Source organism: Brachycentrus maculatus, unplaced genomic scaffold (genome assembly GCF_059751285.1).
Source record: "Brachycentrus maculatus isolate JH-2025_06_01 unplaced genomic scaffold, ASM5975128v1 h1tg000238l, whole genome shotgun sequence".
Lineage (NCBI taxonomy): Eukaryota > Metazoa > Arthropoda > Insecta > Trichoptera > Brachycentridae > Brachycentrus > Brachycentrus maculatus.
In genome coordinates this window covers 748,160-762,464 of record NW_028280989.1, presented here as the reverse complement: position 1 = coordinate 762,464, position 14,305 = coordinate 748,160, and the positions used below count along the sequence as shown (strand labels likewise).

General features: G+C 30.1%; 2 protein-coding genes across 3 annotated transcripts; one reads left to right on the top strand and one right to left on the bottom strand.

Annotated features, from left to right (window-relative positions):
* Positions 1-1,008: 1,008 nt before the first annotated feature.
* On the bottom strand, positions 1,009-3,852 carry Josd (Josephin domain containing). Its single transcript, XM_088264817.1, has 4 exons — positions 3,622-3,852; positions 3,207-3,379; positions 2,140-2,320; positions 1,009-1,293 (listed from the first exon to the last, which is right to left on the bottom strand). The coding sequence occupies exons 1-4, from the start codon at positions 3,700-3,702 to the stop codon at positions 1,009-1,011; spliced, it is 720 nt and encodes a 239-aa protein (XP_088120943.1). The 5' UTR covers positions 3,703-3,852.
* Positions 1,033-13,210, top strand: GTPBP1 (GTP-binding protein 1). 2 transcript variants are annotated; one of them, XM_088264814.1, is made up of 14 exons: positions 1,033-1,272; positions 5,986-6,104; positions 7,390-7,501; positions 8,078-8,267; positions 8,713-8,891; positions 8,969-9,132; positions 9,211-9,333; positions 9,797-9,912; positions 10,064-10,208; positions 10,297-10,479; positions 11,078-11,213; positions 12,125-12,258; positions 12,344-12,532; positions 12,871-13,210. In XM_088264814.1, the coding sequence occupies exons 2-14, from the start codon at positions 5,997-5,999 to the stop codon at positions 13,075-13,077; spliced, it is 1,986 nt and encodes a 661-aa protein (XP_088120940.1). In that variant the 5' UTR covers positions 1,033-1,272; positions 5,986-5,996; the 3' UTR covers positions 13,078-13,210. The 2 variants fall into 2 exon arrangements, with proteins under 2 accessions (XP_088120940.1, XP_088120939.1); XM_088264813.1 differs by lacking the exon at positions 1,033-1,272 and having other exon boundaries at positions 5,656-6,104.
* The last annotated feature ends 1,095 nt before the right edge of the window (positions 13,211-14,305 follow it).

The following is a 14,305-nucleotide window of genomic DNA, read 5'->3' as shown; positions in this document are numbered from 1 at the left end:
AACTTACTATGTTACTTGGAGTGATAAATTGTTAAACTCTGTAGATTCATTTGTAGCACACTCACTAGTTTCACTCTCTTCTTCACAATATGTTTTTCACTCTCTTCTTCACAAATAAACAGCTTACACAAGCAATAAATGTTTCTATTATTATTTAGAAGTCATTAAACTTACTATGTTACTTGGAGTGATAAATTGTTAAACTCTGTAGATTCATTTGTAGCACACTCACTAGTTTCACTCTCTTCTTCACAATATGTTTTTCACTCTCTTCTTCACAAATAAACAGCTTACACAAGCAATAAATGTTTCTATTATTATTTAGAAGTCATTAAACTTACTATGTTACTTGGAGTGATAAATTGTTAAACTCTGTAGATTCATTTGTAGCACACTCACTAGTTTCACTCTCTTCTTCACAATATGTTTTTCACTCTCTTCTTCACAAATAAACAGCTTACACAAGCAATAAATGTTTCTATTATTATTTAGAAGTCATTAAACTTACTATGTTACTTGGAGTGATAAATTGTTAAACTCTGTAGATTCATTTGTAGCACACTCACTAGTTTCACTCTCTTCTTCACAATATGTTTTTCACTCTCTTCTTCACAAATAAACAGCTTACACAAGCAATAAATGTTTCTATTATTATTTAGAAGTCATTAAACTTACTATGTTACTTGGAGTGATAAATTGTTAAACTCTGTAGATTCATTTGTAGCACACTCACTAGTTTCACTCTCTTCTTCACAATATGTTTTTCACTCTCTTCTTCACAAATAAACAGCTTACACAAGCAATAAATGTTTCTATTATTATTTAGAAGTCATTAAACTTACTATGTTACTTGGAGTGATAAATTGTTAAACTCTGTAGATTCATTTGTAGCACACTCACTAGTTTCACTCTCTTCTTCACAATATGTTTTTCACTCTCTTCTTCACAAATAAACAGCTTACACAAGCAATAAATGTTTCTATTATTATTTAGAAGTCATTAAACTTACTATGTTACTTGGAGTGATAAATTGTTAAACTCTGTAGATTCATTTGTAGCACACTCACTAGTTTCACTCTCTTCTTCACAATATGTTTTTCTTCTTTCTAAATCGAAATTATCTTCTTGAAGGACAGCTGTCTGTTTAGAATGTTTAGAAAAACAAGTATCAGCCTGCGATGTATAGTGATGTTGCCAAGATTGTTTCTCTTCAACTTCTCTACTAACTACTATGAACAGTTCCTTATCTTTGCACTGCAGCTGCTCTTTGAGGTAAGAAATTAAGTCACTGCCCTAAATAATTCAATCCAAATTAGTACATGTATCATGAAAATATAAACTTCCATAATTGTAAATCACAGCAAATAAGTTTCTCACCTATAAATTTTTAATACATATTTAATTTAATATTATAATTTAAATGGATTACATATATGTATGATATGTACAAATGTATTAAAAAAACATTCTTCAATATATTTCTGCACTGTATGCTGAAATATTTTCTAGTTTTGGGTAAATTCTTTTTTAAAAAATCTTGGCATAAACTAAATACTACCACTAAAATGTATGTGATTTGATTAACATACGTTTGGAATTTGTGAATTTATTAAATAATAATGTACAGTTGCATGTACATAAAAAATATTGGTACAAAACCACTTTATGGGTATTAGTGTCGTATTGCATACTATTTATTAGGTGGGACCTTAAATTAAGTGAGAAAGATCACAAAAAAAACTTGATAAAATATAAATTACGTATATGTAAGGTAAAATGATTATTTTTATTATTATTAAAAAAAAACACACTTGTAATCAACCACTTAATGAGTTTTATTTTATTATACACGACTAGTTTTGAAAACTAACAGATGTTTTCAAACTGATTGTGTATAATAAAATAAAACTCATTACGTGGTTTATTAAAAGTGTTTTATAAAATAATAATCAACATGTCATTCCACAAAGCTAATGCCGAATCAATAAATAATATAAGGTAAAATGCATTAAGAATATCCTTAAATTTCTTTGTTCAATAATTTTTTTTTTATTAAATAGGAACTTTGCTGAATAGAAGTTCATTCTATGAATGTTCAAATGCAATTTGTAATCCTCCTGAAGTAAGAAATTAACTTACTCTTCCTATAAGCAGGGGAGAGTCTAATTTGGAATCCAAATTATAAAAATTCCCATGTATTTGTCTCAATGTTATCCAGTGACGCCTTTTCAATGGAAGCATTACAAATCCTAGTTTATATTCCGATGGCACATTCAAGATGAATCCGCAAATATTTGTCAAGTCCAGGCACCCGGGGTCTCTGAAATATATTCACATTATTATGCTCATGCATGTGGTTCCACCATTTACATACTGAGAAAGACGGCTGCTCTTGGCCTCAAAACACATTTAAATGAGTGATGGTATATTATCACACTTAGATTCTTTTTTTAAAACCAAATGCCTCTTATACTATTTTATTGAAAGTCTATTATCTCTGATTGATTACATTGTATTGTACATCATAGTTTCAAATTAAATCTTTACTTAAATTGGTCAGAAATTATTGCGAGGTATTATATTTATGTACCATGCATTACAATGCAAGGTATATAAATATGATACCTCGATATAAATACATACGTACATATATATTTATATATTACACCAATTAATAGAGAAAACTTTCCAGTTAAATATTGTACATCATTTTATGTCATTTTTCTTGGACTTTATTTTACATCAATTCATATTTCCAACAAAGTTATGTAAACCATTTTGGAGTTTGTGACTTCTCTTTTATCTTCAACTATACTTTTTTCTGGGTTTCGGGTCCGATTCCCAGGGGGGTCAAAATAAATATGGGGCTTTTCACTCTCATATTCATATACTATCGGCATGGACTTGGTACAAGAAGTGCAGGGCTGATCACATTGCCTTAATCCAATTAACAATCAAGATAACATTGCATAAATGTGATGCAGTGCGCTATGCACCATTGGGTACGGAAAAGGATAAAAAATATTTTAAATTTTTTTTTCGCCTTTACCAACAGATGATTGTATTCGAAAGCTTTTTGAAGGAATTAGGGAAATGAAACTATTAGCTGACATAAAATTACATTTAATCAAACAGTAATTTTCACACTATACAGGCGAAAATTATCATTTACTAAAAACATTGATAAGTCTTTAAAATATACATACTTTCTTTTATCAAACCAAACAGCTTCACATCCCTTTTTCTGAAGTGCTGCCATTATTACGTTAATATCATAATTACCCAGACCTAATATGGATCTATGGGGATTTATCCAGACATTCGGGGACAGGGCATTGCAAATTGTATCAAGTTCAGACTTCGAGTAGGAACCCCGGACCTAAAAAATGAGATTCATAAAAATCGAAGCTCCGCTAATTTAGTGTAGAATAAAAGTTAATTCAGCACAAAATACAGAATATTGATAATGGTTCAACCATAAACATCGAGGTAAAAGAAAAATTAAACAGAAACTGAATGAGTGGGTAAAATTCGGTAAATTATGTTTTAAATCGAATAATCCAAGCTATGTTTATAAAATGACCGCCAAATCAATTTAATTTTCTTTTAATAAATACTAACTTGAAAAAGATTATTAAGTGCATGTAAGGCACAGAGTTCTTTAACTTGTTTTTCGTGATATATACGATCTGTTTCATTCATAATTTAAAATAAAAGTGATAATTCATAATATAACTAGTAAAATAAAATGGGATATTTTGGTTATCCCCTGTCCTAAGTTATGTTCTTATCTAACAATAATAAAATTTACGATACATGACAATAACGTCAATATTACATACGACTGTCAAATTACGAGAGATTCACTTCATAAGCAGAGATTTAATTTTCGTCATAGACATTAGTCATAGATTAAAATGAAAAAGAAAACAATCGTCTCTCCAGTTGCTGCCAACAGTTAAACATGCCGGTAGGTACGAATCTTCGTGGGTTACAGTATTTGTGATGATTGGTTTGCTTCTTTTATGGTCATTCTCCACTCATCTCTATCCTCTCCTCATCTCTTGAACCGTGCTTAATTCATGTTTTAGCTCAACTTCTTTTAATCAACTCAATATACAATGTGAGGCGATCTTAAATCAATTTCAATAAACAATCGAAAGGTTCAAAATTTAATCAATTAATTCCATTGCCCCTGAATTTCAGCCTATCTTACATCACAGCTTTAGACGGACAAAACAGGTTGAAAGAACAGGGTAGCAAATAAAATTTAAAAACGAGACGCTAGACTGATTTTTTATATTTTTTATGTGACTGAATTTCAATTAGGGCTTGTCCAACTTAATTAGTTTTATAACCTATTCTTAAACGTGAGTGGATACTCTTTACTTAAATTACGTACAGTTCTTGCACTGACTTATTTCATAAAAGAACTTTTATTACATATGGTTATCGAATCGCCCGGTTAGTGAAAGATCAAGCCATGAGAGTATTATCGTCCTCCCGTGTTGAGCTTACTTCCCGTCACGTAACCCCTATACACCTAAATATCTTAGTGAATGATTTATGTAGCTTTATGATCATGATATGGTATACCCATTCGCTCTTCTCAAAAGAGAACACTTTCTCGTCCTCGAAATAACACATTATTCTTCAGCAATTTCTTTTCTGTTCAAGCGGCTAGACGGGCCAGACTATGGAATGAATTAGCTATTGAATTAAAAATACGCCATTTATTATGATATATTACTAGACACTAATACATCATAGGATAGACATTCTTAGAACCCCAATGTATTATAAGCATTTCGTTAAAAAATATGGAAAAATGTTATTCTTATTAGCTTTATTATTTGTGTTAGAAAAATGATAAACTTTATCCTATGAATCAATTCCAAACCATAAAAACTATATATAACTATTTGAGGTCATATATTTCCAGATAAAAACTTAATAACTTACGAATGTACGAATATTTATAAACAACAGACTCGATTTACCGCGCCAAAGCTAGTTCCTATTTCAGAAAAACATAAGCGCACACACGCACAAGGCAACAAAATAAGCAACAACTATAGTAAGCACATGTCAAAATAAAATGACAGGTTTTGAGAAAAAAAAACTCTCTTAAAAAAAAAACTTAAGAAATTAATAATCCTTATTTTAAAAACAATATCAAACAATTTTAGTCATAGTCAAACGGCATCGCATGGGGTAACTAAATACTTGGAAAATTCGTTTAAACAGGATGTCTTCACACTCATTACTATAAGTCAGATGTTCGCAGAAACAAAGTTTTGTAATGAATTGTGACAATCTTAAGAGTCAATTGTTGGTTCACTTTTTTTCTAAAAACATAAATAACAGGACAATTGTAACATGTTAATAACTAATAGTTATGATGGTATACGGACTGAAAACTGACTATCACACATTTTTATTTAGTCCTTAGTTGCACAGTTGAAAAAGTCCTATTTTGACGATGGTAAATAAAATAACATCACAAAAAACATTCCTAAATCCAAATAGGCACGGCCTGTGTTCGAATGAATAACAATGATGATAAGACAATTAAAGGTTTTCAGCCTCTGGCGTACCTACTTTGACCACACGTACAAACACGTTGCAACTTGTATCTTTATTTCGGAATCGGATGACGTATCCATAGAAAATATTTGACAGCTGTCACAAAAGATTTGAGCTTCGTTTAAATGTTAATTTTAACTTATTGTTGTGCAATAATCATATTGAATACGTATTTTCCGTATCGGGCAGTAAAGGGTGTTGTATAAATTATGAATTTCACCCTTCCCAATTCATTATTTGTGACGACATATTTTCGCGGTATTTCCTTATTTTAACTAACGCTGTTTGTCCTTTAACCACGAAAAACAGTTAAACTGTTGTGAAATAGTATTAAGTACGAAATTTTGTGATAAAAATATAGCGTGTGGCAATTTCAACATTGTTATTATTTGTAACAAGACTTTTTCACAATGGATACGTCTAATCAGTCCCCAACTGAATCGACACCAGATGTGACATCTCCCACTTTAGATGACAGGAATCATTCCGATGTTGACTATTCAGCAATTCGTGGAAAGGTATTTAAAAATCATGTTTAATTTTTCTTCCTTTTTGTCAACAGATATATGTACCACATATCTTGTATGTTATTTTTAATCAAATAAATTGACATGGTTTTAGTGTGGGAATAAACCCAACGAAAAGCATCAACTTCTTTTATGACTGCATACAAAGATTACAGGAAAGTTTATGAATCGACTTTATTTTTCCGTCTTTCCTGCAAAAAGTGTAACGATATAATATATATTGTGGTGATGGTTTCCACTTGTTCCTTCATTATTTTTAATAATTGTATTATTTCTTAAAATGCTATGATTGTTTATATGTGGGTTAAAATCTAAACTAATTCTGAAATGTGTAAACATGCCTACTATTAACCTTCGGGACTCTGTAATTTCTTAATCAATGTTTTTTATTGCTATTTTGTAAATTAATTAATATTAGTTCTGTTTTGGAACATGGTAGAAAGTGTTGATTTTTTCATTTTTATTATTTTAGAAATTGTGCCATGTAAAGTTAACCCTTTCTACGCATAAATTGACAAAAGTCGCCCAATTTTTTTTCTCCTTTGGACGCTTAAATCGACTATAGTCCATGGCTTTTACAAGCCATGGACATGGCTTAAACAAATTAAAGGGAATAAAAGGAATTTTATAGAAAACCTTATTTTTTATGGAAAATTTGCATTTTTCAAATCAACCTTTATTTTTTGCTTAACGCATTCAAAGGGTTAAGCCAAAATTGACATCGGAGTTGGCATAATCAATACAATGCAGAGCCACACTCCACATAGGAGTGCTATGGGTCAAATGAATTCCTTTAAATTTAAATTCAATAAGACAGTTAATTAATAACCGCCTCTGTGGTGTAATAGTTTAGCTACCGTACTGGAGGTCCCGGGTTTGATTCCCAGGGGGGGGGGGGTGAAAATAAATATTAGTGATTTTACACTTAAATATTTTTTTTTTATTTTACCATGGACTGGTATCTGAAGCGCAAGACTGATCACACAACACCTTGTCTTCATATAATAAATAAACAAATTAATATTGCATCAATCTGATGCTACACTGTATATACCATTGGGATCAGATAAGGGTCAGTAGTAAGATTTATAATATTTTTTCCAAGAGTGTTTCTTCGCCATAAGCCAAAATAGGTACTAACAATTTTAGTGGTCCACAAAAGAAAAATATTTTTTTAAATGCTCTACAGTTCATTATATCTTTTCGTGTTGAGGTTGCCATATTAATGTAAATAATTATATATTTATGGGAAAGTGATTATTGTTTTGTATTTTAGACAGTATTAGTGAGTCCAACAGAAGAACAGTATGATCTCTTACAGAAGCAACTGCTAGAAAGGATAGAAGAAGGACATGGAGAAATTATATATGAAATAGGAATTGGAGAAGGTAACTAATGAAAAACTCATTATCTATCATTATTATCCTTATCCTATTATTATCCAAGTCTTCATAAGCGCTCTTGAGGTAGTATTACGAAAATGGCGCTATATAAATTGTCCAAATGATTATTATTCTTATTACACAAGCCAATACGAGTATGGGGATGCAACCCCAATTGCCCTATTTATTGCGGCTATTCTCTTTTTCCTATATACTATTCATTTACTTTCCTGTATAGAAGGAATGTCTTCAACGTGAGTCCCTTTATTTACATCATCGTTGATACATTCATTCTTTTTATGTACATAAAATTTTTTACTTCCATCAATGTGTATCAAATATATGTATTCCACTCCTGTATCCAAAATTTTGGAGAACAAGACTGATTATATTACTTTAATTTAATCAGCAATCAGGCTAACATTGCATTAGTGTGATACGCTCCATGCGCAATCTATGCATCTAGATGCAGATAGGGGTTAAAGTAGTTTTTCCCGTACGCAACACGATATGTATTTTTTTTATTTCTCAATTATTTACTCATTTTAATAGAGAATATTAATAACTGGACTCTTTTTTCAGGTGACAGTGAGAGTGGACTAAATGAAGATGACTACAATGCTTCATTAGCAACGTTACAGACTCTAGCAGCTGCTCTCGGTGCTTCGTGTGTGGAACTGAGAAAAAGAATCGGTTCTCAACCGCATCAATCTATTACTGGTCAATATTTGATCAGAAAGAAACTAGAAGATGCTGATTTTATGGAAATAAGGTCAAAACACATTTAAGAGAAATTGCTTTATGTTCCAAAATAAATTAGCAGTGACAAAATTTAATTTAACAGTATTTGTGTGCTTTAGCTTAAATTAAGATCTGGTTTCTTCCCGCCAAGGTTTAATTTTTTTTATTAAATCATTAATTAGTCCTGGAGGGTATTAATTTAAGTAAAATATCACTCCTATGATATTATAAATATCTAGAAAATACAATTTTCATAAATACACTTTTATTTAATAAATAATTTGGTGTGTGTAAACTTATTTTGTAATGTAAGCTGTGTTAGAGAATGTATATCGACAATTGATAGTTCAACAATGGGACCTGCTAAGTATTGAATGACAGGATGAGGATGCGTTAGAAAGAATTTATCAATTATTCAGCCTGTTAAAAGAAGTTGACTGTGGATTATGATTTCATTGCTACTCTTTATTCTATAGAGTTGCGGTTGTCGGCAATGTGGATGCTGGAAAATCTACATTACTCGGAGTTCTCACCCACGGTGAATTGGATAATGGAAGAGGATACGCACGACAAAGGTTATTCAGACACAAACACGAGTTGGAAAGTGGACGAACTAGTTCAGTTGGTAACGATATATTAGGGTTTGATAGTCAAGGTAATTCACATTTTCCGCATGATATTACGGACTTTGTATTACTTAGAGAAATTATATTATATTTGTATGATTTTTAGGTAATGTTGTGAACAAACCGTCACACGGAACCTTGGACTGGGTAAATGTGTGCACAAAATCATCAAAGGTTGTGACATTTATCGATCTCGCAGGCCACGAGCGTTATCTGAAGACTACAGTATTTGGGATGACAGGACACGCACCAGACTTTGGAATGCTTATGGTAAATTAAATTAAACATTTTTGTTGTATTGTGGGATATACTTTAATATCGGCAAATAAAAATTATTCTATTTTACAGATTGGAGCTAATGCGGGAATTGTTGGTATGACCAAAGAACATCTAGGATTAGCGCTAGCCTTATCGGTTCCTGTATTTGTCGTTGTGACTAAAATTGATATGTGCCCACCAAATATATTGGCCGTAAGAGATAATTTTTTTATCCACTTTGTTCTAATGATCTATAAGACTTAAAATATCTTAAATTTACATACTGCAAGGTACGGTGATTAAGTGATCACTATATTTTAAAATCAATGTCATGAAATAGATCACGAAGTCGCTACTTCACACATTGATTATATTATGTTTTAAATGCTGTGCTGGTATCATTATAGAATTTTTGGGCTTTATTGAGATAGAAATTCTAAAGCTGCACTTTAAAATCATACATTAACTCGCTAAAATCGCAATTTAAATATGATAATTATCAATTTATATAAATGTACCATGGAGACACTATTTATTACATACGGACGAAAATGTTAAGTGGGAATTTTATTAAGGAAATGCATTCTGATATAATTTATGCCAATATAACTATGCTTTCTTACATGTTGTTAAATTATTTCAACAGATTTAATTATTATTTAAATTTAATTTTCAGGAAAATTTAAAACTTTTGGTGCGGTTACTTAAATCACCGGGATGTCGTAAAGTGCCGGTGATGGTCAAAACAAGTGATGATGTCATTCTTAGTGCAACAAATTTTGTATCTGAAAGGTAAAAAAATTGTATAAAATTGATGTATTGATCGACAAATTGTATAATTAATTAAAATAAAATATTACAGTGCCATTGATATGTTACTGGGAATTGCTATAGATTTATCTTCAAAATACATGAATCTGCATACATATTTGTATTTTTTTAGACTATGCCCAATTTTCCAAGTTTCAAATATGAGTGGGGAAAATCTGGATTTATTAACAATGTTTCTGAATTTGTTAAATACTCGAATGCCATCTCGTGATCAAGAACCTGCAGAATTTCAAATTGATGATACTTATTCGGTTCCTGTAAGTTTTATACATACTTGTTTTACTTATTTTTTTACTTTTATATGCATATATACTCGTATATATAACAAACAGTTATTTATTTCAGGGTGTAGGTACTGTTGTATCCGGTACCACATTACAAGGTACCATCCGATTAAATGACACCCTGTTACTTGGGCCAGATCCACTTGGACATTTTATACCCATTGCCGTGAAGAGTATTCATAGGAAACGAATGACTGTACGTGAAGTTAAAGGAGGACAAACAGCAAGCTTTGCACTTAAAAAGGTAGTAGTAATTTTATATGTATGAAGATATCTATATGTGTGTGTGTACTTTTTCTCTCATCAATTTCAAAATAAAACAATTTGTTGAAACACTTGAAAGTTTGGATGCCTTAGCAATGCAAGAAAGTCTGCACATCAAGTCAATATTACACTATGACATTCTCTGCATTATTTTTATATGACGATTACCTAAGAGCACCAAAAATACATCTTCACAGTGAAATATCTATGTATGTTTTGTTGTTAAAAAATTTTAATAAATGTTTGTGTAATAATTATTTGACCATGTATCAGGAAAAACAAGAATTTCAAACACTGGAATAAAAAAAAAATTCTTCAGTATGTATTTTGTTATGTAAACATTATTCGTTTTTATGAGCACCATCAAGAGGTACATATCAGGAAGCATGTGTACATATTCCCTCATGGTTTGGACAGATGTGCTCATAATAAGTAGTTGAATAAAATAGTTTATAGATTCATGAATATAAATTTTCTCATTTTCTTTTTATTTTAAGGTTTTTGAACTTTTTGAGAGTGTTCTAGCCAATGATTAACCATAAAATGAAACGCCCTTATTGGTAATTACTTAATTTTAGATTAAAAGATCACAGATTCGTAAGGGAATGGTGATGGTTTCTCCATCATTAAATCCTCAGGCATGCTGGCAATTTGAAGGGGAAATTCTTGTTCTGCATCATCCCACTACAATTTTATCAAGTTACCAAGCCATGGGTAAGAATTTTTAATAAAATACTTATTTTCATTATTTTTACCTTGTTTTATTCTGCACTTGAATTTATTTAAAGGCACAATTTTAATAGTAGTAAGTGAGCTTGTTGTTTATATTTAGTGTTGTCAAATCAAACTTTAAATATGTACATTGCATTTAATCATTTAGAGCCAAAAAAACAATTGAAAAGTTTTAACAAATGAATCATTCAAAAATATTCAAAGCTAGTAAATCCTAAATGAGCAGTGTTTCATCATGACAATGTGAGACCATACACAAGCGTGATCATCAGTTGAAATTTTTTTTAGCTTGGAGGTAGTGTGCTGCCACACTTACCATACTCGCTCAACCTTGTGCCATCGGACTTTCAGTTCAACTTCCGTTTCGCGTTCTTCAAAACTTATGCGTTTTAACGTCCTTTTCAGTTTTTCACTAATAAAGACAGATTCTACTGAGGAAAACAGCAAAAATGCATCAAGAATTCTCAGACAACCCAATATATCCAATTTGCAATTGTAATTGATAAATTATTGCAGAAAAGATTTAATTTTGCCATGTAAAATAACAATTTTAGTTTTTATTTATTTATATAACCAGAGGGTCGATCTTGATTGATATATTTATGTAGATAAGTGAATTGTTAATAAATTAAATTTTTATTTTATTAAAACAAATGATTATTTTATTTATTATAAGAAAGGTTAACTTTCTGATAATAAAGATCGACAGCCGGTTTTAAAATGCCATGTCGTTTGGAATAGAAGCCCAGAACAAAATTTTTATTTGACTACATATCTAAATATTAATACATATATAGATGTGACCCACAGGTGTAAAAAAAACTATATATGTATTGGTATTGAGTGTTTATTTTAAGAGGAGTATCTCTTTATTAATAAATGTTTTATTTCAGTCCATTGTGGAAGCATACGTCAAACTGCTTCTATACTAGGAATGTCGCAGGAGTTTTTACGAACTGGAGACAAAGCAGTTGTACGATTCAGATTCATTAAACATCCTGAATACATTAAACCCGGCCAGCGAATGGTGCGTAAATTAAAATTAAAATAAACTGTATTTAGTAAATTGACGTTAATATTTTATTTGTTATATGTATTTAACTTTTATATAGCTCTTTCGTGAGGGGCGCACAAAAGCTGTAGGAAACGTTTTACGATTATTACAATCAAATAATATCCAGATTACACCAAAAATAAAAGCAAACAAAATGCACGGCAGGGGACAGCAACAAGGAACTAACGGGGCACCGAGTACTTCATCGAATACTTCGACCACCACACCCCAAAGTAGCATGCCACTGGTGAGTGTATTAAACATTGTAGCTCATATGAGTACAGATGCTCCCATTTAGAATAAATACATACACATTGTTGAACTCTTTTGATTGCATCGCAAAACTGGCCCGACAGATAAGTAGAGACGTACTGCTCAACAGAAGCAGTATGTTGTTGTATATTTTGAAGTACCTTTGCATTGTGTATTTTCCTCATCAAACAAAATATTGTAGCAAGTCTCATAATTTGTATAAATATATCTGTTTGCCGCTTTCATTATGTACAGTAATTTTTTATTACTATTTGTTGTACATATAAACTGTGGTTTTGTATTTGATCTATAAAATAATTTTATTTCTTATAGCCGACCGATGTAACCAATTCGGGTTCAACATTTGAAATTCAAAATGATAAGAGAAAAGAAAACTCGCAACAAAGGACAACTGGAAAGAGGTCCAGAGGGAAAAAGGTTGATCAAGTAAATGTTACACAAAAAATCGAACCACCCAAGGCAACCTCAGAACAAAATATTCATCCATCTGAGCAGCCACCTATCAAATTAGCAGTTTGATTGGATTAATTTTTTTTTAAAAGAGCAGTGGTGAATCGAAAGGTATTATGTATATCCATGGATAAAATTGCGTTTTTATTACCTAATAACTGTATCCAAAAGCATACAAATGAGAGTCTTCCGAAACACAAGGATGTCGTTGGAGTAACATCTTCTTGTCTTAAAACTTTTCATGTTTGGGACTTGCATTTGTATGCCTCTCAAATACAGGTATTATAGTGTACTAAATTGATTCTGTATCAATTCCGATTGTATTTTACAATCTTTTAAGACTCCTTGAAGATCTTTAAATCACTTTCCTCATTTAATGTTATGATACCCGGAAATTTCTAATAAATAAGTAAATCTATGGATGTAATCTAGGTTAAACCAATTTGGTGTAGGTATGTATATGGTAGATATGTATCGGTGTGCATATGTAGGCAATGTTTGTTTGTTTGTTTTTTTTAATATGTATAGGTTTATCAAATTTAATTATCTTCTTTTTAATAAAAGATAAATATTTGTGTTATTATTATATACACAAATAACAATGTGTTATAAAAAAGGCGCCTGTTATAAAAATAGGAATTGATTTGTGGTAGAGTGGGTTCGAACTTACTCATCATATTTGAAATACATATGTTTACACTTTTAGTATCTACAGTAGTTTGTTTGATTCAAGAAAGTATTTTTGACAAAATCATTACAATTTACATAAGTAATAGATATAACACTAGTACATAATATATTTAGTTCATTACTCCATATTTGTCCTTTTAATACAAATATTTTTTCATTTATGTATTTAAAATTTACCGTCCTTATAAAAAGTTATCACATATATAGAAAAATTATAATTGCGTTTAATTCTGAATAGATAAGATATTCGTGGGATTAAAAACTCGGCCAATAAAAAATGTTACAAAATACTATGTAATGGTATTATTACATGACTACCTATAACTGAATTTGGAGTTTTTAGATCCAATAATTTGAAATGAGTATATATATATATATATATATATATATATATATATATATATATATATATATATATATATATATATATATATATATATATATATATATATATATATATATATATATATATATATATATATATATATATATATATATATATATATATATATATATATATATATATATATATATATATATATATATATATATATATATATATATATATATATATATATATATATATATATATATATATATATATATA

Bases quoted from the DNA above. Each gene is read 5' to 3' on its own strand.
- GTPBP1 (XM_088264814.1), top strand. From the start codon at position 5,997: ATGGATACGTCTAATCAGTCCCCAACTGAATCGACACCAGATGTGACA. The intron at 9,133-9,210 runs GTAAATTAAATT...TCTATTTTACAG, and splicing joins CAGACTTTGGAATGCTTATG to ATTGGAGCTAATGCGGGAAT. The intron at 12,259-12,343 runs GTGCGTAAATTA...ACTTTTATATAG, and splicing joins TTAAACCCGGCCAGCGAATG to CTCTTTCGTGAGGGGCGCAC.
- Josd (XM_088264817.1), bottom strand. From the start codon at position 3,702: ATGAATGAAACAGATCGTATATATCACGAAAAACAAGTTAAAGAACTC. The intron at 2,321-3,206 runs GTATGTATATTT...AATATATTTCAG, and splicing joins GTTTGGTTTGATAAAAGAAA to AGACCCCGGGTGCCTGGACT. The intron at 1,294-2,139 runs GTAAGTTAATTT...TGAATTATTTAG, and splicing joins CTCCCCTGCTTATAGGAAGA to GGCAGTGACTTAATTTCTTA.